General features: G+C 46.6%; 7 protein-coding genes across 7 annotated transcripts; 2 read left to right on the forward strand and 5 right to left on the reverse strand.

Moving 5' to 3' along the window:
* Positions 1-455: 455 nt before the first annotated feature.
* On the reverse strand, positions 456-2490 carry FOMMEDRAFT_157174 (uncharacterized protein; the record flags this gene model as incomplete). Its single annotated transcript, XM_007267356.1, has 4 exons — positions 456-1678; positions 1757-2001; positions 2072-2373; positions 2419-2490. The coding sequence occupies 4 exons, from the start codon at positions 2488-2490 to the stop codon at positions 456-458; spliced, it is 1842 nt and encodes a 613-aa protein (XP_007267418.1).
* Positions 2491-3702: 1212 nt separating this feature from the next.
* On the reverse strand, positions 3703-5671 carry FOMMEDRAFT_20772 (clathrin adaptor, mu subunit). The gene is made up of 7 exons (XM_007267357.1): positions 5467-5671; positions 5220-5418; positions 5026-5170; positions 4846-4975; positions 4360-4788; positions 4137-4296; positions 3703-4057 (listed from the first exon to the last, which is right to left on the reverse strand). The coding sequence occupies exons 1-7, from the start codon at positions 5663-5665 to the stop codon at positions 4009-4011; spliced, it is 1311 nt and encodes a 436-aa protein (XP_007267419.1). The 5' UTR covers positions 5666-5671; the 3' UTR covers positions 3703-4008.
* Positions 5672-5903: 232 nt separating this feature from the next.
* On the reverse strand, positions 5904-9920 carry FOMMEDRAFT_109089 (uncharacterized protein). The gene is made up of 5 exons (XM_007267358.1): positions 9043-9920; positions 7565-8995; positions 6671-7514; positions 6347-6614; positions 5904-6287 (listed from the first exon to the last, which is right to left on the reverse strand). The coding sequence occupies exons 1-5, from the start codon at positions 9776-9778 to the stop codon at positions 6105-6107; spliced, it is 3462 nt and encodes a 1153-aa protein (XP_007267420.1). The 5' UTR covers positions 9779-9920; the 3' UTR covers positions 5904-6104.
* A 164-nt stretch (positions 9921-10084) lies between these two features.
* FOMMEDRAFT_109091 (aldolase) lies at positions 10085-12719 on the forward strand (the record flags this gene model as incomplete). The annotated part of the gene is made up of 4 exons (XM_007267359.1): positions 10085-10321; positions 10378-10851; positions 10909-10914; positions 10964-12719. 4 exons carry the CDS (start codon positions 10085-10087, stop codon positions 11279-11281), a joined length of 1035 nt encoding a protein of 344 aa, XP_007267421.1. The 3' UTR covers positions 11282-12719.
* A 1800-nt stretch (positions 12720-14519) lies between these two features.
* Positions 14520-15283, reverse strand: FOMMEDRAFT_109094 (uncharacterized protein; the record flags this gene model as incomplete). Its single annotated transcript, XM_007267360.1, has 5 exons — positions 14520-14647; positions 14720-14842; positions 14921-15019; positions 15070-15136; positions 15199-15283. The coding sequence occupies 4 exons, from the start codon at positions 15281-15283 to the stop codon at positions 14752-14754; spliced, it is 342 nt and encodes a 113-aa protein (XP_007267422.1). The 3' UTR covers positions 14520-14647; positions 14720-14751.
* Positions 15284-15632: 349 nt separating this feature from the next.
* On the forward strand, positions 15633-18497 carry FOMMEDRAFT_124173 (WD40 repeat-like protein). The gene is made up of 5 exons (XM_007267361.1): positions 15633-16370; positions 16424-17243; positions 17309-17528; positions 17590-17861; positions 17954-18497. The coding sequence occupies exons 1-5, from the start codon at positions 15683-15685 to the stop codon at positions 18021-18023; spliced, it is 2070 nt and encodes a 689-aa protein (XP_007267423.1). The 5' UTR covers positions 15633-15682; the 3' UTR covers positions 18024-18497.
* Positions 18498-18683: 186 nt separating this feature from the next.
* Positions 18684-20417, reverse strand: FOMMEDRAFT_109100 (uncharacterized protein). The gene is made up of 9 exons (XM_007267362.1): positions 20352-20417; positions 20229-20300; positions 20080-20174; positions 19984-20026; positions 19859-19932; positions 19638-19784; positions 19313-19567; positions 19232-19251; positions 18684-19169 (listed from the first exon to the last, which is right to left on the reverse strand). The coding sequence occupies exons 1-9, from the start codon at positions 20370-20372 to the stop codon at positions 18850-18852; spliced, it is 1047 nt and encodes a 348-aa protein (XP_007267424.1). The 5' UTR covers positions 20373-20417; the 3' UTR covers positions 18684-18849.
* Between the last annotated feature and the right edge of the window lie 4404 nt (positions 20418-24821).

A 24821-nucleotide genomic window follows, 5' to 3' on the forward strand; every position in this document is an offset into this window, starting at 1 on the left:
GTTGCACAACCACTGCTCGCATGTTGTACTAAATTACCAGTTACCTAATACGAGCAAACGTATCAACAGTACATTGAAGAAATACACCTATCCTGAGGTTCTAGTTTGTACCTTTTTCCTAAATGGGTCCACATACGATAAAATGTCCTCCAAAAGATCCATGTCGGAACACAATTCAAAGAATTAAAGATTACAACATTGGATGAAACGAAAATTTCCACGATGTCAAGGAAATACTGAATAAGTATAACACACCGGTCTAATAATGAATACAAGAAAACGAAAGAGTTTACGACGGGAGTCCCGTTTACTATCCCGGGCTAGGATACCCCGGCTTCTTTAATTAGTAGGGCCCACGTTCGAAGTGCGTCTTCAGTTCACAGAGAAACGAGCCCTTTCGCTCGACCGCTGTTCGGAACGCGAGAATCCGAAAGATACTACAGGCGATAATTGTTTCAAGTACGCCTGTCATCCCTTGCGATAACATGAGAAGGTTCTGTAGTCGGTTGAACAACTTCCTTCCGGTACATGGGTTGCAAAGAGAAAGGAAGGCGCCGGAAAACATTGATGAACGAAGCCGGTTTTTTGAGCTTGTGCTTATTGTCTGAATCTTCTGCTTTCGAATGTATAACCGGACCTGGCGGTTGGCAGATTGTCGAAGACGTCGAACCTTGAGAGATGGTGTCCGATACAGAGGTTGAAGAGCGAATAGAACTGGAAGTGTGGCTGACACCCAACTCTTTGTCTGTGTCCGTGCTTGGATATGCAATTCGCTTCGTGGACGGTTCCTCGTATTCCGCGGGCATTGGAGCCTGACGTGGAATTTTGTGTCCGGTAAGGCTACGAATTACCCTCATTAAGGTCGAAGTTGTTCTTGATCGCGATTTTGTGTCTGTCTTCGCTTCCGGACGTTTCGTCCCGTTGGGCTTCGATGACGATCCCGCAGTTCCTTTGTCTCTCGTGTTCGGCTCCTTCTTTATTTCCATATAACTTATCTCTGCTTCCTCCGACTTTTTCTTCCCACTTGTGTTCACGGTCCTAGGCTTCGTATTACGACGGACCACGCCATTTGGTCCCTGTCCTCGAGCAGAAACAGGCATTATGATACCTTGAGTGCCGAGTGCGGATCGCGAAAAAACAGGAGTTGGAAGTGCCGTAAGCCAGTCGTGCTTCTCTGTGGGCGGTAAGGAATGTCTTCGTACGGCTATGTGACCACCCCTTATACTTTCCGGACCATGTATCTTCTTATCGTTCGAGCGATTTTCTTTTCGTTCATCAACTTCGCCCTTATCAGCAGGTTTGCTTAAAATGTCATTTGTCGACCCAATAGCACGCATGCTATTTTCGGAAGCTGTGTGGCTTATCGAACAAGAAGTCGGAGCACTCGTCTGCTCCGCTAATGAAGGAGAGAACGAGAGACGGGAGTGCGGCCGCGAAGATATAGATGAGGCCGGAGATAACGAGTGTACTGAAGGTGAACTTGGGTGAAAATGGATCGTGTGCGATCTTGATATATGTGGCGAATGAATTTGGTGTGGATAGCACGGAAACGGCTGCCGCTGTTGATGTGAACCACGATCATGAGGATGGTTGTCTTCTGGTAAGCTCAATGAGATGATACTTGCAAGTGTCAGAGAATCTTGTCTGGAAGATGTCGAGGATGGGTAGGATAAGCGCTCTAGTTCGGGTGGTGTCAGATTACATCCACATACACGGAGTATGCAAAAGCCATAACAGGATGAAACATTTTACGCACTTGCATCTGTTGAGCTAGCGAACGTAACTGATCTACGAGATGCACGTTTCCAGCCTGGTGGGCGCAGGCTATCATTGCCGAGAGTTGTAAGAGCGCCTGTGCTTGCAGAGCGCTGAGAAAGTCTTGGAGAGGCTCCCTTCTCTCCATGGCTGCTTTGACTGCAAGCGCCCGAGTCTTCACCAGAGCCAGAGCCAGAAGTAGGAGTCTCCGAGTTTGTGGACGAGGATATCTCGAGTTCACAAAGACTAGAGTAAGAAAGAACAGGTCCTGCCAAAGGTGAGGAACGGAAAGTCTGTGAGATGCGTCTGGTTGCACTGGCATTTCCAGATGATACTGAGAGGTAGGGGCCCGATGATGAAGGCGATGGACTGCTTGTGTACGACGACATGCGTCGAGGGAGTGGATGTATTGGTGATGATATTGACGAAGACATTAGATGTTGTATTGCTGACGCCAGCGACGACGAAATGAAAGTGAGGGGAAATGAGGTGAGGTGACTGTTCAGAGTGAGGAGAGCAGATAAGCCTCTTGGATGCTAGGGTCGTCTTCCTTGACCTCGTAAGCGCCGCAACCGCGCCTTTCTTGTTTTCATCAAGCCGACGTCGGCTGCCTTCGATCTATCTATCGCTATGTTAATTTTAACTGTAACATCGATAAATAACGGTCGCGCGTTCTTCGTCCGGCATCCACATGGATTGCATTTTGGCACACTGGTGAAGCGCAGGCGGAAGCATATCCCGTGCACCATGTCGATGCACTAACAACGTGGACGGACAACATGATGGTGTGAAGCAGGAACAGAAGATCACTACACTGCATCGAGACGATGATGATTCATGCCTAGATCTGCACGGCCCGATTCCCGGTATTGACACGACTATGGTGGCCGCGCATCCCGTCTTTGTTGATTCTACTCATTCTTTTCGTTCTCGCCTTCTACGTCCCCGCTAGAAGCAGCGCAAATGAACTCAGCATGCGTCGCTCAAGATCATCGCCCTGAACTGAGTGAAAGAAAAAATAGAATCCTACTTCACTGCAATTTCTAAACGTTCCGAGAAACAAAGTGGCAGAGCTTTTTCTCCTCTTGGCCACCTGGTTTTCCCCTTTGCTCTCAACCGAATAGTACCCTCGAGCGGCTTGTCACGCCGAAGGTGGCGATAAGCCTCTTGGTGACAGAGCGTTCCGAACTGTTGACTTGGTGAATTGGTAGGCGAATCCTAATTGAATGCCAATGATCTGCATTCAACCTCTAGATCCTTTGCAGCCTCCATAGCACCAGATTATTATAGAGCCTTGTTCAGAATATCTTCGACATGCATGTCTATCAGGTTCTCCTTACTTATGTCTTGGTTCAAGTCCAGAACCTTTGCCATAGGCTCAACACCTATACAGCAAGTCGGTGCAGAAAACCTTTGCGCTGATTAATCCGAAGCTAGTGGTCCAAATAGTTCCAGTAATGCACGTACTGTGTAGCACACTGATTACAGAAATAGGTTTTGGGAAGGATGAGTGTTCTGGCAGAAATGTCATCAAGTTTGCTGAAGAGCATGTTCCAGAGAGATTTTCTTTTTTTCTTTCTTGACAACCAACTAATAGCTTTTAGTCTGCAAGAACAACGATAGGGATAGAGTACACAACCCTGTCTGTTAGAGAATATCATGAGATTGATCGTCCATTAAACACGACAGAGCCTTCTTGTCAAGTAGCAAATTTCCACTTTTGCAGGTTGAGAAATGTCAATATATTCTCCTTCTGGATTTCTGAGTAGTTCCCTTCAGATAAGACCTAGCAAAGTGGATGGAAGCTATGTGAAGTACATTGCAAAGTCATTTGACCTCTGAAAACAGGGTCTCTTCTTATACAGGACAAACTGAATCGCGCATACAGCCCGGTTTTCTCTCGCATTTCTCGAACGTAGGATCATCATGATGACTGGATGGGACTTGATTGAGCAGACGTTACTTGTAGCTGTAAGAGATTGCAAAGTCATGACACCTGTGTACACATCATGCACATACTCGTCTCTGATGTCGAGTCCATGATCATATTTCAGAGTGAGCTGTCCAGCTTACACATATGAAATGACAGCAGAACAACACGTAGATCAAAAGTGCACGGTCACTAACTTCACCGGCTCGGCTTCGTATGGCCTCAGAGATAACACAGTGAAAAAGTTGCCGGGCCTTGCGCTGCAAGTTGAGAAGTCTAATATATGCGTCCCTGTGGATTGTACAAAATAATACCCCCAATGTTCACATAGACACGAACGGTGCGCTTCCCTTCTCAAGCGCTGTCCGTAAACTGCAAAAGCAGAGCAAGTTATCGTCAGTGTATGCCTAGCGTCCTAAATTTCAACAGTTGAAGAATGACGCAAACGCACCTATAGTCGTCGCCATGTTGCGTGATATAACGTACCCAGGGTAGAGCTTGGTAACCGCTCTTCTCGACGATCTTAAGATATCGAACTTGGATACCAGAGACAGTAAAGTAAGGGATTTCAAACTTGATGGTAATCGGTGCTCGCCGTTCTTGTTCGTTTTCTGAAACATTAAGTCTATCATCAGTCTGAGAATCACAGCCACAGCTATAGGATGTGTACGTACCACTTCGCACACTCGGTAGCGAAAAGTGGGCTTTCATAAGGAATTCGCGCCCGCCCGCGAGCTGCTTGATCTTCCAAACGAAAGCGCTTTTGTCTGGAGCATAATGCACTGAACCTGTCGCAGCGCGGAATCGCGGTGAACTCGCATCATCGGGAACGGGTACATAGATCTCAACTCCGTTTGCAGTGCTGCGTCGTTTGAACTGCGCCTTCACCTTTACGACGTACTCGATTCGTGAGCCTTTGTGACTTTCAATCGAGGCCTCGGCCCATATGAGTGGTTTGACTGGTGTACTGAGTCGGTAAGACATCAGCTCGAATTCACCGTCTGGTGGAATGAAGGAGATTGTTCGGTCGTTCTCAAATCGAGATAATCGTACGCATTGGTGGAACTTGACATCCTCCATCTCAATCGCCTTTCCCCTGGCAGCTGTATGACAAGTACTAAGTAGGCAGAACGATTATGAGCTTATGTCTGTCGGCTTACTTCGACCGGTACTTTCAAACATTACTTTGTCATTTAACCCGAGGCGAAGTTCGGGCATACCGGATAGATAACATTTCATCTTGATAGCACCGAGAATTTCTGACCTAATCACGTTCCCGTTGGCGTTGACCTACAACAAGTTAGCACCGTGAAGACACGAATACCTTGCAATGAACATACAAGCATATTGACACTCTCGATCACGTCTAAGAACACCTCGTTCTTACGATAACGGATGCCCTCCGACCGCCATGACACAGCATTGGTTACTGCCATTGGAGGACGAACCTGGACCTCTAATTGATGCGATTCTTGTGTGATGTATCTAAAGACATGTAAACACGTCGTTCTTCCTCACAAATCGGTATACGCACTCCTGCAGAATTTTACTCTCGGTCGTCTGTGGGTAGCCAAAGTCCATCATCTCATCTAGGAGCTCATAAATTATGACAAAGTTGTCCCGTATGGATTCCTCTTCGAGTTCCTTGAAGTATTCTACGAGCACAGATGAAAGTCGGTGAAGGAAGATGATGATCTCGGCCGCATTCGTGTTACGTTTGGAGAGCGCAAGGACTACATGGACTCAGCAATGTGATAGAAGAAAATGCCAACACAACGCACGATATAGATTACTATGCCTAACATGCATGTAGTTTATCCCTTGGCTCGAGAAGCAAGGCGTAACTTGTTGACCCTCCTCCTCGATATCTAGAACAAGCGGCAGGAAACGCTCGACGTATGATGCCGGTACGTCATCTCGGTATGACCGTTGTATGAGTGGCTTTCCTTTGAGGTCAAGGATGGCGACGAGACTTGCCATTTTGTGGACGACGATGAGCTGCCTGGCAATCGTTTGCAGACTCGAGACTTGAGTACAAGTCGGTCAGGTGACAAATTCCATAGCGTGATCGTGGGAGTGTCTCTGTCGCCTTTTACAATAATAACTTCAATTCCAAAACCCAAAGTATAGAATTTTCATAAATCGCCATGTCGTTGACTAATTCAAACAGGAAAAGTAATACAGAGATACGGTACGTAGATGAGACCACATACAAATACAAAGAGGAAAACCTAGTCCACCGAAAGCAAATAATGAATGCAAAATAAGGAAGCGTGCTGCAATATTTGGGATTTAGTTGTTGGATTTATGCAAGAGGGGGCACAGATGATGTCAATGCTTGAGATGGATGTTCCAGGAGATATGTAATTAAACGACAAGAGCAAAGAGTAGCGGAGTAACAAATAAGAATATGGGTGGTTCAGTCGGAAAGCTCGAAATAGGATCTGAACATGGACTCGTAGCGAAGATTAGTCCGTGAGATGACAGAATGAACGTGCATGAAGAGTTGAGGGAATCGGCGCGTAAAGTACGACAAGAAACCATCCGGCAAAGGACCGAGGTGTCGTTTTACGTTATCCGGGAGATCTTGATAATGGTGTTTCTATTCACCACCCGTCAACCTCTGTATCCACACCAATTATTTGTCAAGTGAGGACATACCTTATTCCGCAAAGCACGCATGAGGTCTTGTACGGATTTTCCATCATACTTCCTGAATTTTCCAAGGTTGTCGAGGAAGACTTTGTCTAATCGGCTCTGCCAATCATTACCAACGACACGGTACGCGCCCTTTTCAAGTTCGATAAGGTCGGGATCCCGTGGGTCCCTGCACATGATTTCGAATCGGTCTGAAGCATCCTGGAGGAATGCCAATCGTCGGGCTGCGTTCCAAAAGAATGGATGGGTAAGACAAGTTGATGTGTCCGGTCTATAAAACGCCTGGTCAGTATATCGATAGTTCTTAGATGGTTCATCCACATATACCTCTTCGAAGGGTCAGGGTCTAACATAAATGAGATAAGATCTATTGCTTCTAGGCCTTCTTCACCGAATGACTCCAAAGCAGAGAGCGATTTAGTATCTTTGAGAATATTTGCTTCTCGCTCGTAACGATCGCCAAATGGATGTCCACCACTTGTTAGGATGTAGTAAAAGAGGCAGCCGAGTGCAAAGATATCAACTGCCTTCGTCAATCTAGTCGGCTTGGGCACAGTTCCGTTCGTAGCAGTACCGACACTACTACCTCGTGATGACTGTGTCGAATCATCTACGGTTGGCTCGTCAAGGTTGACATCTCCACGAAGAATTTCGGGCGCTCGCCAACCCACAGTCCCAGCGGCACCTGCGCCATGAGCTGTAGGCAAGAAACTCGTTTGGTCAACTTCTAGTCGCTTGCATAGCCCAAAGTCGGATATCAGCATCCGATGTCCAGCCATCGCACCCGCACCACGCTTTGCAGATGAAATGAGAATGTTTTGCGGCTTGATGTCACGGTGCACGATCTTCAAAGCGTGTAGGTGCCGCATCCCAGACGCAATCTGTTGAAGTGCGCGTTTCGGATCGAATGCATTTGATAACTCGCGATGTAAGTCTGGATGCTCTATGACATCCGCCAAAGACGCAGGACAGAGCTCTAGGGCTATGTAAAGGAAGTTTGCATGCGACTCTTGATAGTAATAGCGAATGACGTTTGGATGGTCGTCGGATTCCTGCAGGATCATCACCTCTCGAGAGGCGAGCGTCACGAAATCTTGCAGTAGGCGCTTGACTGCTACCGGACGTCCCTGCAACGAACCACGGTAGACAACGGTGCCATGCGAGCCATACCCTAAGAACGATCGTTAAAAGGGAACGAATAAAAATAAAGTAACGCATTACCTAACACCTCGTCAGACACTACGAGTTGTTGCGATTGGGAACCTCGCATAGAGGGGGATGGCGTTAATGGTGGAGCCGTAAGTGTAGGTCCTTCCTGAGCCACATTTTCTTCGCAGTTATTTTCTCCTTCATCATCTGCACCGTTTACAACAGCATTCCCCTTATTCTTCTTTCCTCGCTTTCTTCGTCTTGTCACCTTCTTTCGGCCTGGAACAGCTGCGTTGTCTCCCTCGTGACCACTATCGTCATCGCCATCGCCATCCCCAATAGCCTCGGCCGCTTTAGGTTTACTTGACGGCAGCATCTCAGATATCGCAGGAATTTGAGCTGGAGGAACGATGACAAAGTCGTCCGAGTTCGTCGAGGGTGGACTAACTGGCCCATCGGATGCCAGTTCAGGGAGAGCGGGAAGCGGTTTAGACTCTGCAAAGTCTACAACCTTCACACCACCTTCTGCAAGCTCGTTAAGTCGTTCGAATGGTTCGTCTTGTTTAAAGGAGCCGGAAGAACTAATCGACGTCTTTTCGCCCTCCCTCCCATTTCTTGCCTTTCGTGAGAGATAATAAATTCCAAGGAAGAAAATGACAAGTGCCATTACACTTCCACCAAAAGCTCTTGCCTGTCGAGCAAGTCCATCTCCTATCTGTTCGTTCTCATGGACTAGTTGACTTTCATTCCCCAGACTCCCTGAGCCAAACTGAGGTGGATTGTCATGGACTTTCGGAGCCTCTGGCTCGTATGGGCGGTCGGGCAGAAGGCGACTAAGGCGGCTTTGGTCTGCAGCAGCAACAGGCCGGGCACCAACGACGCACGATCGGTCCCACTTCCCATTAGCACATCGTGCTCGATCCTTCAAAAGACGAGTCACGTCATCAACACTAAGTGGGAAGTCACGTCCACCATCTCCGGGCTCTGGCATGTAGCCAGGAGGAGCATCAATTGTTCTCAGACGTTTCTTTTCCACAAATCTATAGTTGTCTGGAGCGAAGACGGCAAGCGGGAAGTGCGCAGGGCTAAGCGCATAGAGCGCACGGTTTTCGGAGATCATTCCGATGTACGTCTGGCCAACATCTAAGTTCGACCCACTCGAAAAGTTGGGGATGAAGTCCTGCAGACGAGGTTGAGGCTGTAGCAAAGCCATAGGGCTTTGTCGGTCCGGCGCCTGCAAAATATCGAACACGGCGACGATGGGACTCTTGAACGTCATTCCCCAGATTGGCAACGAATCGGACCGTTCACTTGACGTCCGAAAAGACATGATTTCGCCCGCTGCCGTCGACTGTATGTATGTATCGTCCGGAGTTCGTCTGTATGTCGCCTGCATAGGCAAGTCTTGATTGTTTGGCCCGTAAGTTGAGAATGTCAGATTCTGAACTGGTGGTCGAGGCTCGGAAGGATTGCGAGGTCGAGTTTGGATTGAAACATGATAATCTATGACTAATGTTACTCGACTTCAAAAGGACGATAAAACAGCGTACCTGTCCTGCCAATGAGAATCTCGGTGGACACTGGCATCACTTTCGGTGGCTTCGTGCCGTCTAGCTCGTCCAAATCCACCTCCGCACTTGACTGTTGCTCCTTATCCAAATCACCAAACGGATCCCAAGGACATTCAGAGTCCGCATTTATAGTACCCTTCAAACGGCCGATTTCTAGTTCAAGAATTAGCAGCGACGTTTGCTTCTTTCCGACAAAGACGCGGTGTTCGTCGTCGCCCGAAAAGTAGAATGGCGACATATCCACTAGCTGTGTCATAGAGAAAGGCAATCGTTGCAATGGCTCATCCTCCTTTGGAAGAACATATATATCTCCTGACTGAGGCTCGATAATATAAAGCTCCTTAGATTCACTGCCATCGTGCACTGGATCTGGATCAACATGTTGTGTGCGGATGAGTGGTGCAAGTGCAGAAGGAAATTCCGTCCCAGTTGATGCGCCCATCGACCACAGCACCTGGCCGGATGATCGGTTCAATGCATGAAACTTTCCATCCACAGACGCAACGAGGCATATGTCAAGCAGCTCGAGCTCTTCATTAGCTCCGTTGCCGTGTGAGGTTTGTACGGGCGGAAGAAAGTGGTATTGTTCGATTGGATCCAAAGAAAGCTTTCTCTCCTGGATTACATTTCTGAGTGCAAGCTTCTCTGCCAGACATGCAGACAGAAGAGTAACGGTAGTCAATAGCGCATTAGTGAGTCGGAAGAGCGGGGTCATGGTGCACTGGTAGCATCACCGCTTGAGGTTCCGCCACGGACTGTCCCCCCAAGGTTGTTAGGCAAGTTCAACGACAGGGTACAAAAGAGAAACAAGCGCCAAGAAATGACAAAAGTGAGTGAGCGATAGCAGTGGCAATAGCAATCAAGCAGGGTGTGTGGTATAGCAAGGCGTGTACAGCGTAACACGTCTGCGCCGTGCGGGAATGCGAGAGTACTAGTCGTGGGAATATTCACACGATTACAATCAGCTGTTCATTACATAATACATCGGAGTCGGCAACGCATAATCTTGGACTGAACTCCCATGAACGCTCTTCGTCGGCGCATAGGTTCATTGCTAGCTGCCAGGCGCTCTCTAGCCACCACCTCGAGGAATCCAAATTTTGTCAATATCGTCGAGGTCGGACCCCGGGACGGTCTTCAAAATGAGAAAGCAGTGATCCCGCCCGCCGTCAAGGTCGAACTCATTAACCGACTTGGAAGAGCAGGTTTAAAGTCGATTGAGTCCGGCAGCTTTGTTAGTCCGAAATGGGTTCCTCAAGTCAGTCTAGAATGTACAACGAGGAGCGGCAGTATTTTTAATATGTACAACTACAGATGGCAGGTACCGCAGATGTTCTTTCGCAAATGGAGCGGCTCCCTGGCGTACATTACCCTGTACTTGTGCCGAATACACGAGGTTTGGATGATCTCCTTAGACTCTTGGCTTCTCCGTCGAAACCGGACACACTGCCGAGGGTGAATGAAATTGCTGTCTTCAGTGCAGCGACTGATGCATTCAGCCGTGCAAATACGAATTGTACAGTAAAGGAGTCCCTAGAACGTCTTGCACCAGTAGTTGAACGAGCCGCAGCAGCTGGCCTTCGAGTACGGGGTTATGTCAGTGTGGTCATCACATGTCCTTATTCAGGTCGTGCAGACTATAAGCGCGTCCGCGACGTTAGCCGTGCACTGCTGGACATGGGTTGCTATGAAGTAAGTCTTGGAGACACGACCGGAACGGGTACGCCTGCGTCTGTCCTTGATATGCTCTCAGTGGTATCAAGCACTATACCAGTTCGGAATCTCGCTGTAAGTGCAATATTTGCTTGTGATTTACGCGTTAATTAACGAGACGACACACGTTAGGGACATGTGAGTAGTGCTATATAGACCGGACGAATGTGGTATTGACTCCCTCCAGTTCCACGACACTTTCGGGACGGCGGTTGCGAACATTTTCGCGGCGCTGTCAGCAGGGATACGAACATTTGATTCATCGGTCGCGGGCCTTGGTGGATGTCCATATTCTCCTGGCGCAACTGGGAATGTAGCCACGGAAGACGTCCTTCATGCCTTGAGAGACTCGGGCTATGAGGTAGCCGGAGATCTCCGTTACCTCGTCGATACTGGATTTTGGATTTCGGAGCAGCTTGGTCGAGAGAACTGCAGTCGCGCCGGACGAGCATTCCGAGCGGCGGAGCTTCGGCAACAAAGCGTGCAGAAGGAACGGACCACGTGAGAAGGCGCTCTAATGCGTGAAGTGGGGTGTATTATTACATTGCCAGGGACCTACACTGCAGTAAAGGATACATTTGTACAGTATGTTGCGCATTTTTTGTTTGCATGTCATTTTACAACTTCGGCTCCATTTTGTTCAAGAAAGCAGATGCGACGAGTCGACCAGATGATTTATTGAATATCTGGGGTAGCAAGGCAATGAATAATTAAACAGTCCGTCGGGTGAAGTTACTCCGGTATCTTTACCGGAGTCAGTCAACACACGTACCTCGCATTTAGATGTCATGGATCGTCCGCCGAGAGCTAAGGACGTGCTGATAATTTCCAACGTTGATCCACTATATCCAATCGGGACGTCAATTTCCCTGTCTGATGAGGTTTAAGGGGTACGAACAGTGGCGCCGGGGCATGGAAGAGGATATTCAGCGCTTGTGTAACACCGACACCATTCTTTCCTCGTAACAATCCGAGCACGACTAGTGGAACACTCCCGCAGCTATACATTCGGAGGAGTTAAGCCTTGTATCATGTGCGATTAAACGAGCAGAAGAGGTATTCTTCAGGACGAACTTATCGATGAGATAGGCTATACACCCTCCATGCATCATCTCGTTCCCGTTTACCATTGCTGCAATGTTAATCAGTCGCCGGATCTTGATATACCACATGGTCGACAAAGGAGATCGCATTACGACATACTCACATTTATCGACGACTAATTCTGCCACTGCAGTCGCCGACGTCACCGAGTCCCCTCCTTCATGCACGCCTCCTCGGTTATCTCCTTTCCGTCCATGGGCTGAACTATCGGAACACCTCGGACCGTCAACATCGATGCGAACAAAGCGTACTTTTCGACCTGCGGCGTGTCCGAAAGCTGCTGCGTCACCGACTCCATACGATGCGAACGTGTTTAGAGCGAGTTGTTTTACTCGACTTGGCGCATTCCCACCGATCTCTCTGGCATCCGGGTATGCAAGCATTGTATAGTCAGCGCTTGGGAGCGCTGCAGGGTCGACCCACGGCCTCTTTGTGCAATTATCCCGTCCAGAAGAACGCGAACAGCCTCCTTGAGAATTGCTCGAAGACATAAGGAATGCAAGACGTAGAAAGAAAGAAGACGAAGCCTAAGGGTGGAAGAGGAAGTATAGGAGGATGCGGGGTGGGGGAAAGGAAGACGGAGGTGTATGGCTCGAGGGAAGATAATAAATACGAGTTTGCTAAGGACATACGGCGGGAAGGGGGATTAGGGGTTTTTGAGCCTGGAAGCATACGCCCACCGATCCACCGGCGGGAGTTGATTTCAGTATGGCATCTGCCATGATTCAAAGAAAATTTTAGGCGTTTCTTCTTTACCTTCCTACCCTCCGCTGCCGAGGTATATACATTTATACTAATATATACATACTTAGATAAGTAAACACAAAAGCCAGCATCGTCCACAATTTCGTTGGACTTCTATGCAAGAATTTGTTTGCCGCTTTTAACCTTACGACAAGTTTCCCTGCCCTCACTTATTTTGGGTATCCGAGCGCGCCAGCGGTGCAATGTGAAATGCGGTGCCTTGGGTTATGAGGTGCGATAGATACCACCCAAAAGGAGTTCATGTGTCGCCTTGCATTGACACACGTCTCATGATCACTGGAACCTCTCTTCCTTCTCTTTCCCTTCTTGCGCCGCCAGACAGCAGGTTCTCGATCTCTGAATCGGTTCATGTATAAATACATACTTGGAACTGTTTCGGAGTCGGATCGCGGCTGGTGATTAATAATACGTTAATTTACAGCCTTCGCTGGACTTGTTGAGCTTATTTGACTATTTTCTTGTCAAGGATTAGAGGTTTCTTACTTAGACATGTATATGGAAGAATCCAGCTAACGTCCACGCGATCTGCGCGGAGGACGTGGCTTCTCACCCCATCATACCGCCTCGACCCTGAAACACTCCGTGGGTGGAGGATCGCTAGCCAAAAGCGACTTACGGCAAGCGGAGTGATTGCACTTGAATTAGAAGGGCGGCTTGTGCGTAGCGAGCAAGGCACATGTGCGTCTCAATGCATTCCTGGCAACTTATGATGTTTTCGTAAATCGTAATTCATTTCGCTTTTCTCCAGGAGCCACTATTTGTAACACATATTGGAACAAACATTTAATATTATCATAAGACGGAAGCCGAAGAACAAATTGTGCGAGGTGAAGGAGGAGTGTATTGGAATTCGGATGGCGCCAGTGGCAATATTAACGTCTGGGGAAGTTTTGGATGTTCCTTTTTCTACGGAATTATGTATTTTGTAGCCTTTCTAGTTGAATGTTCGATGTTAATAGATCGTCCAGGTTATCGTTTAAGCATGCACAAAACGTGGTCTCAGACTTCCTCCGTCTTGTCCGATAGGTATTGTTCAGATATGTTCATATTGAATTTCTGCAGCATGCGAACGTTAGCGGAGTTTGGTTTCCGACGCTCCGATCGACGGAACGCCATAGCTTCTCAAATTCAAGCCAAAGTAAAGTCAAGTTAGCGAAGCCTTCGATGGCAGAAGGTGCTTGCTGTGTACGAAATAAACGTTGGGTAAAGCAAGGGAAAGAAGACAACGGCAAAATAACCAAGAGTTGGATTGGTCCTTTTCTTTAGACTGCGCAATATCAATATCAAATTCACACGTAGGTTTGAAGTAGCGCGAGAAATGCTGTTCGTTCATCGCATGATGGGATGATGTAGTTTGCCCACGCTCAAGTTCTCTCGTGAGAGAATATTTGACATGTTCACCGCAGAACATATCTGTGCGGCTTGGCGTAAGTGGAGGAAGGCTATGATATGATTTTCTTTTCGTGAATCGGCTATCGGATGGCCATGTGGGAGGGACAAAGCGTGCCGGAGAAGTTCACGGAAAGGTAGTAAAGTAGATGTGCTTCGCCAATATGAATACAGATAAGCTCGCTCTGTTACTGGCTGCTTTGTGTGCAACTGCAGCCGAAAAGGATTAAGACGGGCAGGTGAAATGAGCGCGGTAAAAGAGGGAACGGCCGAGTGGACTGGGCAAAAGCTTGTCGTGAAATATATCCATTGATATAAATAAATGTGTAAAGGCATGCATGCCAAGGCGCGGCTCCTCCGAAGGGAGTAAATCCATAGATGGAAACAAACACTGAAGCAAGCACGCGATGTCCTCTTCATACCCTCGGTTCGGCTCACACACATGGCTGAACGGATCTTCCGACCTCGACTCAACCCGACAAAATGGCAAACACGCGAGACACGGGGTTCCCGCAAGAAAGTGCGGTATATTCAAACTGCAGTCACTCCGTATACAGGATAGTACGGACGGCGTTAATGAACATTAACTTAGATACAATATCGACTCGGCAGACTTTGCAATACAAGGATTCATCAGTAAGAACCCAGAAGCCGCGGGACAAAAACAACAAGTGAATAAACACACCTAAAATAAAGGTGCCCCGGATCGCAGCAGCATCATGCCGTCTGCTCCAGGGGCACCTGCATGGGTGGCTTCGCAACGAGGACCATGGGCAGGTACGACATAATCAAAGCAGATACGCCCGAGCTTAAAAAGCCAATAGAAGAGTGGAGAATCAGCACGCAAATGCATAGAAAGCCGGGAAAGACGTGTAAGAAGACGCACATAAGACTCTGCCATGAAGGCCCAGACTCCTTTGAACGAAGAGGGTGCTGGTTGAAGAACCCGCTAATGCCGAGCAGCATAGCAGGCCATGCAAGGAACCTAAGGGAGAACAAATCGTATAAGTCGCACTGTGCACAACTGGCGGTGACAGAACGCGCCTATTACGAGTTACCATGACTGCACCTGCCAGCAACATGCTCGAGACAGAAAAGCTGTCTGCAGAACAAGGGAAGACATGTCAGCATTAGCCCGAAATGCGAATATGCGAGCACGGTAACTACCTGTCACAGAGGTAGTCCATGTATTCGGGAGGGTCAGTTTCACTTCAAGACTAGCATCTCTTGGGTCGTCGGCACTCGACATGGTGGTCGATATGATACCCAAGGACAGGTCACGTGCAGGCTGGTGAGCCTTTCCAACCAAGTTCAAACCAGACGTTGCAGGAATGAGCAACGATGAGATGTCAATACTAGAAATATTTGTTGTCGGCAAATTTAGGTCGCTACTTTTTTTTAATAAATGATTTTGCTAGTCGACGTCAATGAAGTCGTTGTTTATAATATTCATTTCCTTGACTGGGAACCAAGTCTGAACAGCAGCACGTGATCTGCGTCACGATTGTCTAAAAAACAACTTTCGGTTGGGTTTGGGTCGTTGCTTCACTATTGTATTTATTCCACGTTCACGTCGCTCGTCACCTTCCCTATGGCTGCCACCTCTCCTTTAGCTGGTCCTTCGACACCTTCGACGCCGAGGCCTTTGATGAGTGCCTCTCTTGGACGCCGCTCTGCGTCCAGGAATACTCCAGTCCGTCCAAAGCTACCGACGAAGCACTTCTTGTCCACTTCCGATTCCGACGCATACTCACTTCCCAATCGTACCATGAACGGAGAAGATACCACCAGGAACATAACACTCAACATTCCGACTCCGCGAGCGCTGCGAATCAGCAAGTTGCTTGGCGCGGTTCTCAATGGAGCAAAGTCTGACAACCGCAGCCCTAGTGGAAGCAACGAAGGCAACATCGTTATGGTCGATGGCTCGTTCTCAGAGGTGCTCAATGAAGAGACCGTAACACGCCCGCCATCCCCCGCACCAACAGCAGACTTCTCGTTCATTTCGCCGCCCTCACCCATGTCCTTTGTACATATTCTACCGCAACACGTATCAGGCGGCCTTTACGACGTTTTTTCTTCGCCTACATCGGGCCCGGAAGGCACTCCAAACTGTACTTTGTTTATCTCTCCTGCAAAGGCTAGCGGCTCAATGCGTCGCTCTCCGAAGCTTCCCAAGGCTGCACTGGGACGTATTTGGGACGCTCTCTCATCTCCAGCCAGGCGGTCGCGGACTAAATGCCAGGTCGTCTTTGATGGTTTGCCCCTCGACGGTGAAGAGGGAGAACTCATCGATGAGGCGTGTTTTATTGCTGCGAGGCCCACAATCGGCATGGGTATGTAGCGCCTGGCGAAATTCACGGAATAATATTTGACTTTTCTCTTATAGACATAATCGGATCCTTGCCTTATGAGCTATCGCTTAGTATTCTTGCGGAACTGGATCTTAGCTCGGTACTAGCGTGCCGACGTGTCTGTCGGCAGTGGAAGGACTTGGCTGATGACCCCCTTGTGTGGCGCGCCCTGTTCTATCGGGAAATTGAAGAAAGGGGGTGGCGGATACACGAGAAGAAAGCCCGACTTCTTATCGCGGCTCAGCAAGAACAGGACAATAATGGGACACGCAATCGATTGCTGTCACTGTCCAGTGTTGCTACACGCAATACGTCGGAGTCTCACGCACGACCGAGTCTCACGTCTCTTGCTCCCTTAGGATTTGACTGGACACACCTTTACCGCACTCGTTTAGAGTTGGATAAACGCTGGGCATATTCAGAGCCCCGCATAACGAGAATTGCGGGTCATACAGACAGCGTGTATTGCCTTGAGTTTGACGCGAGGTGGCTTGTTACTGGCTCGCGCGACCGCGCAATCAAGGTGTGGGACTTGCGTACAGGTCGCTTGCGGGCAACATTGCGTGGGCACGCAGGCAGTGTTCTTTGTCTCAAATTTGATAAGATTGCGATGGCTCGAGCGGATTCGAGCGACGAAGATGATCAAGAGGACGATGGCGAGGGGTTCATGGTATCCGGAAGCAGTGACTGCACTGTCCTTGTGTGGGACCTCCGTAGCCTATGGCGGGCTAGTATTGCTTCGAAGACAGGCGGGAACCCAGTCAATGCCGGTCCGGAGCTCGTGAAGCGAGTTCTGCGCGGCCATCTAGGAGGGGTTCTCGACTTGCGAATTAACAAGCAGTGGATCGTCAGCTGGTCAGTTTGGCTCTCATTTTCTTACTTTCCCGAGTCTAGAATACTTACGCCGAGCTTTTTGACAGCTCTAAAGATGGATTGATCCGCGTATGGGACCGCAAGACATTGGAGCTTGCACAAACCTTGCAAGGTCATGAGGGACCTGTGAATGCCATTGGATTGCAGGATGGTAAAGTCGTTAGCGCTAGTGGAGATGGCAAGATGATGCTATGGGACATTGCGACCGGCTCACGAATCCGTACGTTTGAGGGCCACGACCGTGGACTTGCCTGCATTGACTTCAAGGTACCCTCTTTTTTCTCGTGCCGTTCCCTCTCTTTCCCCTTATATTAACTGTTCTGTTTAGGGAGATGTGATAGTTTCAGGTTCGAATGACTGCAAGATCAAGGTATGGCGCGCATCGACAGGTACTTGTCTGCAGACACTCCCTGGACATTCGCTACTCGTACGTGCCTTGGCATACGATGCACGTACTGGGCGGCTGGTGAGTGCCAGCTATGACAAGACGGTGAAGGTCTGGGATTTACGCGACCCGACTACACATCGGCTCATGCGTGAGTTTCAAACGCATGACAGCCATATTTTTGACGTGAAGTTTGACGTGCGACGAATTGTGAGGTATGAACTTTAATGCCCTCTCCCCTCCTCCTATTCCGTTTCTTTTCTCTTTTCGGATAACTGATATGGCTAACCCTTCTATGAATTTCTAGCACGTCGCACGACCAGAAAGTGGTCGTTCTAGACTTCGGACACGACCTTGACACGTCGCTTTTCCTCTGAAGAATCGACGACATCTCATCCAACCTTCCTCACGCTCTTTTCGACATTTACATACCTCTCGACTGGACAGTTCTTATATAATATGCACCACTTTTGATTCACTACGCACGCCCTTGCCTTTCCCCTATTTCCCTCACCATCAGACCAAATACTACTTTATTTTCTTATCTTTCTTTGTATATATCATTCAGCCGTCTTCGGGCGTTCGGACTGCATTGTACTGCCTTATACCACACGATTACCTTTGATACCTTTTTTTCGACCACTTCTTGACTATATGTATGTATGTACATGACCCCTATTTCGACTCGTTTTGCTTATTGCTACCCTATCTTTGTGGGGGCTTTACCTTGAACCTCACATCACTGCCCTCTCGAATTTGAGGCCGTTGTGTTTGTTTATTCTTTCATTTATTCCTTTGGTGTTTGTTGTGTCGGTCTTGCTTCATGGGTTACTTATATGTACTCGCTTCAGCGAATCAGCTTGGTAGATTTAGTTGACTGAGTACTGTGTACTGCCGAATTGTCTCAAAAAGCGCACGATATATTTAGTTGAATTCCCATCCCGATGCACATTATGTATCTGTATCCCATTAAGCCTACTTTCTTGACCAGTTATTAATGATTGACTCCCCGGTGTGGACGGAAGTACTAGTTTCGTATTGAACTATCCTGATTGTATTCAGTATTAAACCTAAGTATAAATCTCCCATCAGAAATGAAAGCATGTAATACAGAAAGCTCGACGAAAGGCACGTCGTTAAGCTCGGAACCTGCAGAGGGACTAGTAAGCCCAGGATAGCCTCTTAAAAGTCTACATGTTCAATCTATCTAAGGAAGCCCTTCAAGATGCTCGACGTCGATCTCTGCTTCTTTCCACGTCGTCTACCATTCTTCAACAACGGGGTGTCTTCTCCCAGCATCGCGCGAACAATCTCTTCGTCTGGTACGGTTTGTGCTTGTCCTCCCAACTCTTCTTCGGCTTCCTCCGCATGAAGTTCTTCGGCTTGAGCGATTTCTGTGGGTGTAGGAGGATGAGGATGACCGAAATCGTCTATGTTGAGACGATGTTGTCGGATCTTCCAGGCTATGCACATGAGTAAGAGGATGGCCTGCATAACGCCAGAGACGGCGAACATAATCCAGCCTTCATAAGCGGAAATTAGTTATGATGTTAATTTTTGTCCATATAATGAAGGCGCGGCTCACTCGTCCAGTCTGTTCCTGGCCTAGCAAAGAACATAAATACACATGAGGTACAGTCGGATACTATGATTAATCGTGACACACCTCATAGCGATGGAGATGACCATTAGTGCCGAACCAGGGCTTTGGATGATCATCATGGGTATACTCAGTGCGCCGACCAGCTTAAGTCGAAACGTGTGGGTGAGCTGCGGTACGTATTGGATCGCAGCAAGTGCAGCAGATGTGAGGCCAAGGAATTTCGCCCAACTTGCTATGCGTGGATCACTTGCGGGACTTGCAGGGAGGTCTACCTTTGTCGAGAGAAGTAGACCAAAAGTCACAAACGTGCAGACCACCCTGTGTGATGGTTGGGATTGTTAGTTTTATGAAAGCATATCATGTGGAGTTGGGAAGGGAAGGGACAAACATGTGTAATGCAACAGAACAAGCCAATACGACTGATGTGCGCCAATGTGATGTCTTCATGTTCGTTTTCACTAGGATGTCACCCCCTGAGACGTCAATGATCTTATACTTGAGGTGCGGTGGATAATATATAATGTATAGTATTTGGCTAGAAGATAGTGCCAGTTTAATAGGTGCTTAATAGGTGCAAAAATTGTAAGTGCACGAGGAATTGCAACGTACATCACGTTGAAAAGGAGCCACTGCAGTGAAACCTGTATGATACCCCCGAAAGATTCCATGCAGTTACCCGTGCTCTACATTAAGAATTCAGTAGCAGTGTTTACGATAAATGCAGGGAAACGCACAAGATAACGACAGCATCGCACAACGTTCCATTGCATCGTCCACCTAAGTAACATAAGTCTTTTCAGACTTGTACTGTTCTGAAATGTGACGCGTACATGTTTAACATTCCAGCTGCGGAAGAAGTAGCACCGAGAAGCAGAAACCATGGGCTAAAGCCTTCAGAAGAACCTTTGTTTATTATCTTGAAATGCTGTTAAAGGTTGCGTATAAGTTTCCGGCTGAGCATTCAAGGTGGAATGCGAACCTGCGGGACATAGGACGCGAAGAGACCAACTATGAGGCTTAGAGTGAGCAGTGTTCCCCACAAGTCGTGGTGCTACAGAAAAGATAGTTAGAGGATACGCTACCCCACATCGGCTGTACCTACCGGCTCGCAAACGTCTGACATGGTGGTCGTGAGAGAAGACACGGTAGAGTGCAGGCAGCCAGCAAGCATGCAAACCGACACAAGGCAAGAAAGGGCGAATGTAGTAAAGTAGTTGTGCTTCGCCAATATGACAAGAACCGCGACACGTGCAGATAAGGGAGTTTCTCTCACGCTCTTTTTATCAGATACAGTTGAAAATACCTTATTGCATCACATCATGATGCATAAATTGAATATTGCATAGCTTTGTGCCTTATCCCGGCTTGGGATAAGGGAATTATGCACAAAAATAGCCTATTGCATATTGCATCAAGATTTGTGGGAAAATTATGCAAAATTAAGAGCATTTTGGGAAATTAGACTACTTTCTGAAGTGTTTTCTGCATCCAGAAGCTCCACATGTTGTTCTTTGATGTACTTCAATACAAAAATCATGTTTCCGATTGACATTTTATTGCTTACAATGTCTTTGATGCTGCCACAAGACCAAGACAACTGACACTCAGAAAAATGAAAGAAAATTAAGAAAAAATATATAAGTCTTAAACTTGACATGAAACATACAAAACACACATTTGTATGTCTGTAGGAAAGCTAAAGCAGACAAGAAAGGGGCCTTACAAAGTAAAGCCTGGTCCTAGACTTGGAGAATCTCAAAGGAAAGTGAAGTCCTCAGCTCAGATAAAGCACAGGAGAATACACCTCACATGTGCTGACTGGCTTGAGGTTCTTAACTTCTGAGATGACCACCCAAATTTTACTCAAGGAGAAATCATTAAGTACTTCAGTACTTGTTACAATTGTACCCTTGTCTTCACTCAATCTTCTCTCTGTCAAAACATTGCCTACTGTCAAGAGCTTGAGTCTTGCACAAAAAAAACCCCTACTACCCTCTCAAGTAAATGTCCTCATATTGTTGCAAATCCACAAGTCAAACAGGCTCTAGTCATGTGGCAGCAGTCTATGGAAGCAAGAAACAAACTTGTTAACAGAGTAATGCTCATTGAAAAACAGGCCTGCTTTGAAAACACATTCAATGTCCCTCAGGAAGAATGCTTGACCAGTCATGGATGGGTCCAATCATTTACACAAATGTAAGTTCTTGAATTATATTCTTCACTGTGTTGATTGTATCTGACAACTTGACTTCAATAGCATCTTATTCTTCACTGTGTCAATTGTATCAGACAACTCAACTTTGATAGCATCTTATTCTTTACTGTGTCAATTGTATTAGACAACTCAACTTTACAGGTAGGGACTTAAGAGTATCTGCCATCATAGAGAGGCAGCTTCTGTAAATCAAGATGATGTTGCCAAGGAAAGAGCCCGGATCTCCATTATACTTCAACAATACACAGCTGAGAATACTTACAACTTTGACAAGACAGGCCTCTTTGCTTAGTGAGTGGTCTACAGCTTCTTTTTGAAATTGTAATTTGACTTTACAGAAGTGCTCCTCCAGACTGTAGGCTTGTATCCAAGCAAATGAGTGGTAAGAAGACCAGTCAATTTAGAATAACTATAAGTGTTTACTGTAATACTAATGGTTCAAGAAAGTACAAACTGATGTTTATAAGTAAGTATTTCAAGCCTTAGTACTTTCTTAATGTACCTGCAAAAGAACATAGCTTGAATTATCATACAAATTCATCAGCTTGGATGACTTTGGGCTTATTCTAACAGTAAGTTACAGGCTTGATATCTAACATGGATTCTTTACTGAAAATTGGTGTAACATTCTTCTAGATGGTTGTAGGCATTTGATTTACAAATGAGGAGTGAGGGACATCATGTTCTCCTCCTCCTCAATAATTTCTCAGGACACTGTACACTGTACCAACCAACAAACGTCTGGCTTGAGTTTTTTGCACCAAACATGACCTTGTTTGTCCAGCCACTTAATGCTAGCATCATACATACACTTAAGGCCTTATACTGACAAGCTTTCTGTCAACAGACAGTCAATCTTAATGAAGCTAGTAAACATAACATCTACAAAATCAACCTCCTTGAAGCAATACTTATGGCAACTACTGCTTAGGAATGTGTTGAGCTGTCTACAAGTAAAAACTGTTGGGACTATGCTGGAATTAAAGGGTATGTCCTGAATTTTATTTTTCACTGTGTCAATTGTTCTAACCTCAACAATCTTATTTTTCACTGTGTCAATTACTCTAACCTTAACAATCTTATTTTTCACCATGTTGTTCATTTGTTTATTTACAGCTTTACTACAGATTGAATGAGTCCCCCCCCTCCCCCCCTGTCTCCAGCTGGCCAATGTCTGGAAGCTTGGAACATTGTTTGAGAATATGTGTGTAGTTCTATCCAGACTGTTCCTAAGCTTGAACAGTACCTTTAAGAGTGTCTTAGCAAGGATTACAACTTTGCAGACTAGGCTTCTATCATTAATACTGTACTTAATACAGAGGATGATGTAAATGCTGCAATCAAAGCTGTTGAAGAATATGCACCAAAGCCTCAGTAACAGTCAGCAGTTGCATATTCTCTAGACAGGACAGGATTGTCAAAAGTCTTAGAGTAGCTTGTCCAAGTCAAGAAGGACCTTATGTTATTAGTAAACAACCTCTATCAGTACTGTTGAATCATTAGAGCACTACTAACCCTCAAGGACCTTCTCAACCCAGAGGAAGAATGTAAGGAATGTTCTGAGCTAGAACAGCTTTACACTCTTAGAGAAACTAATATTGTTAAAGAAGTACAACATTGTATAGAGTAAGGGATGGATTTGGATGAGCTGGATAATGATACAGACAGTGAGGATGAACCTATTGCTGATGAGCCAGAGAAGAAGATTTCTTTGCATGATGGACAAGAACTTTGTATTATGTTGGAGAAGCTTACACTTGATTATACAGACATTATAACAGGACTCACACTCACAAACCTACTCTGCAAGTTTTGTAGTAAGCTTTTCAGGAAAGAAATGGGTAGCTAGCAGCAAAGATCTCTTCATGATATGTGGGGGAAAATCATTTGCATTGACTAGCTTTTTCCATCTTTTTGTTTCTATGGATTCTGCCTCTATTTCCTCATGCTACATACTATTTCTTAAGCTTTATAGTAATATACATGTTTACTGTACTCTTTCTTGTCTTATGTTTCTTTCTTGATGCTCTAAATATGTGCCAGTTTTCTTGTCATAGCGTATATGTCTTTGAATATATTGAAAAGTAATATCGAATCTAGGATTCCTAATTAAGTAATATTTTCACACAGTTACCATAATGCATATTGCTCATATTGCATAGGTCTGAGGCTTCTCCCGACGTTATGCAATAAGGTATTTTCAACTGTAGTCACTTGAACATTTCTGCCACCTACTGCTTGTTGCCAAGTTGTTGAACGGACATCCACCGCACCCTACCTTGGACAATGATTGTTCGTTGCCAACCGGACTTCCTCTTACCTGCCACGCAATTCTCGCAGCTACTGGTGAACTGCCATGTTAGCCATAGTATAAATGCAACGGAAAAAAACTGTCTCTCACATGCGTCATGACCGGGCCAACAGCATCCTTTGCTCTATTTGCTCTACCCTGTCTTAATAACTGCAGATTCTGCTGTTGTATCGCAAGATACAGTATACATACCTTGACAGGCATTGATAGACTGTCTCTCGGCCCCCGGACTGCTCGAGAAATATAGATATACCCGGGTCTCATTCGGAATCGTGCAGAACTGTCGTGGCACTAACTCAGTCCCTTCTCGGTTTAAATCGATTACCTATAAGATGGGTTACGACAAGGACGGCATCCTCCTAATATAGCATTCACTCACAGTGCGCAGCAGAGCTTGCTGATTCAGAAGCATATGCATGGCCACGACTGACTAGGGAAACACCGATCAGCAAGCAATCTTTTTACAACGAGAACCGTGCAAATTCTGATTCTAGTTTTGATGAAGCAGTCCATCCCGCACGTTCGTGAGAAAACCTTACTGTTCATGCGGACCACTTTCAACCAATGCTTTTTCCTGACAACCTTCTTTTTTGCAACAATTCGTCGTTCTCTGATTCTACCTTCACGAACAATTTCAAGTGACCAATGACCATGACTTGAACAAGTCTTGCTAAGGCCAAACTTCTTCAGCATCTATCCTTTGATAGGCGCTAGGAAGTCTTCCTAATTTGCAACAGAAGTACATTCCGGATCATAAAATGACTCTTCCAAGCGCCAAGGTGTCAATCCCACGTTCTCCATCATGCCTGGAAGAGGATCCATCCTATTTCGAGTATCCTTCACTACTCTATTGCGAGAGTTCGCTTCTTGGACACTTAGTGTATCAATCACCGAACCGAGCGAAGCTTTACGCTATTCGCAACCTCATCTGTAATAAACAAGAACAGGAATCCTTCATGAGAAACTCATCTTCGCTCGTACTCATCCAGCCTGTTGAGTGTACCAGACTCTGTGGTTCTGCTCATCGAGGAGGATAACCACTCGAT

The sequence above is a fragment of the Fomitiporia mediterranea genome (assembly GCF_000271605.1).
Source record: "Fomitiporia mediterranea MF3/22 unplaced genomic scaffold FOMMEscaffold_7, whole genome shotgun sequence".
NCBI lineage: Eukaryota > Fungi > Basidiomycota > Agaricomycetes > Hymenochaetales > Hymenochaetaceae > Fomitiporia > Fomitiporia mediterranea.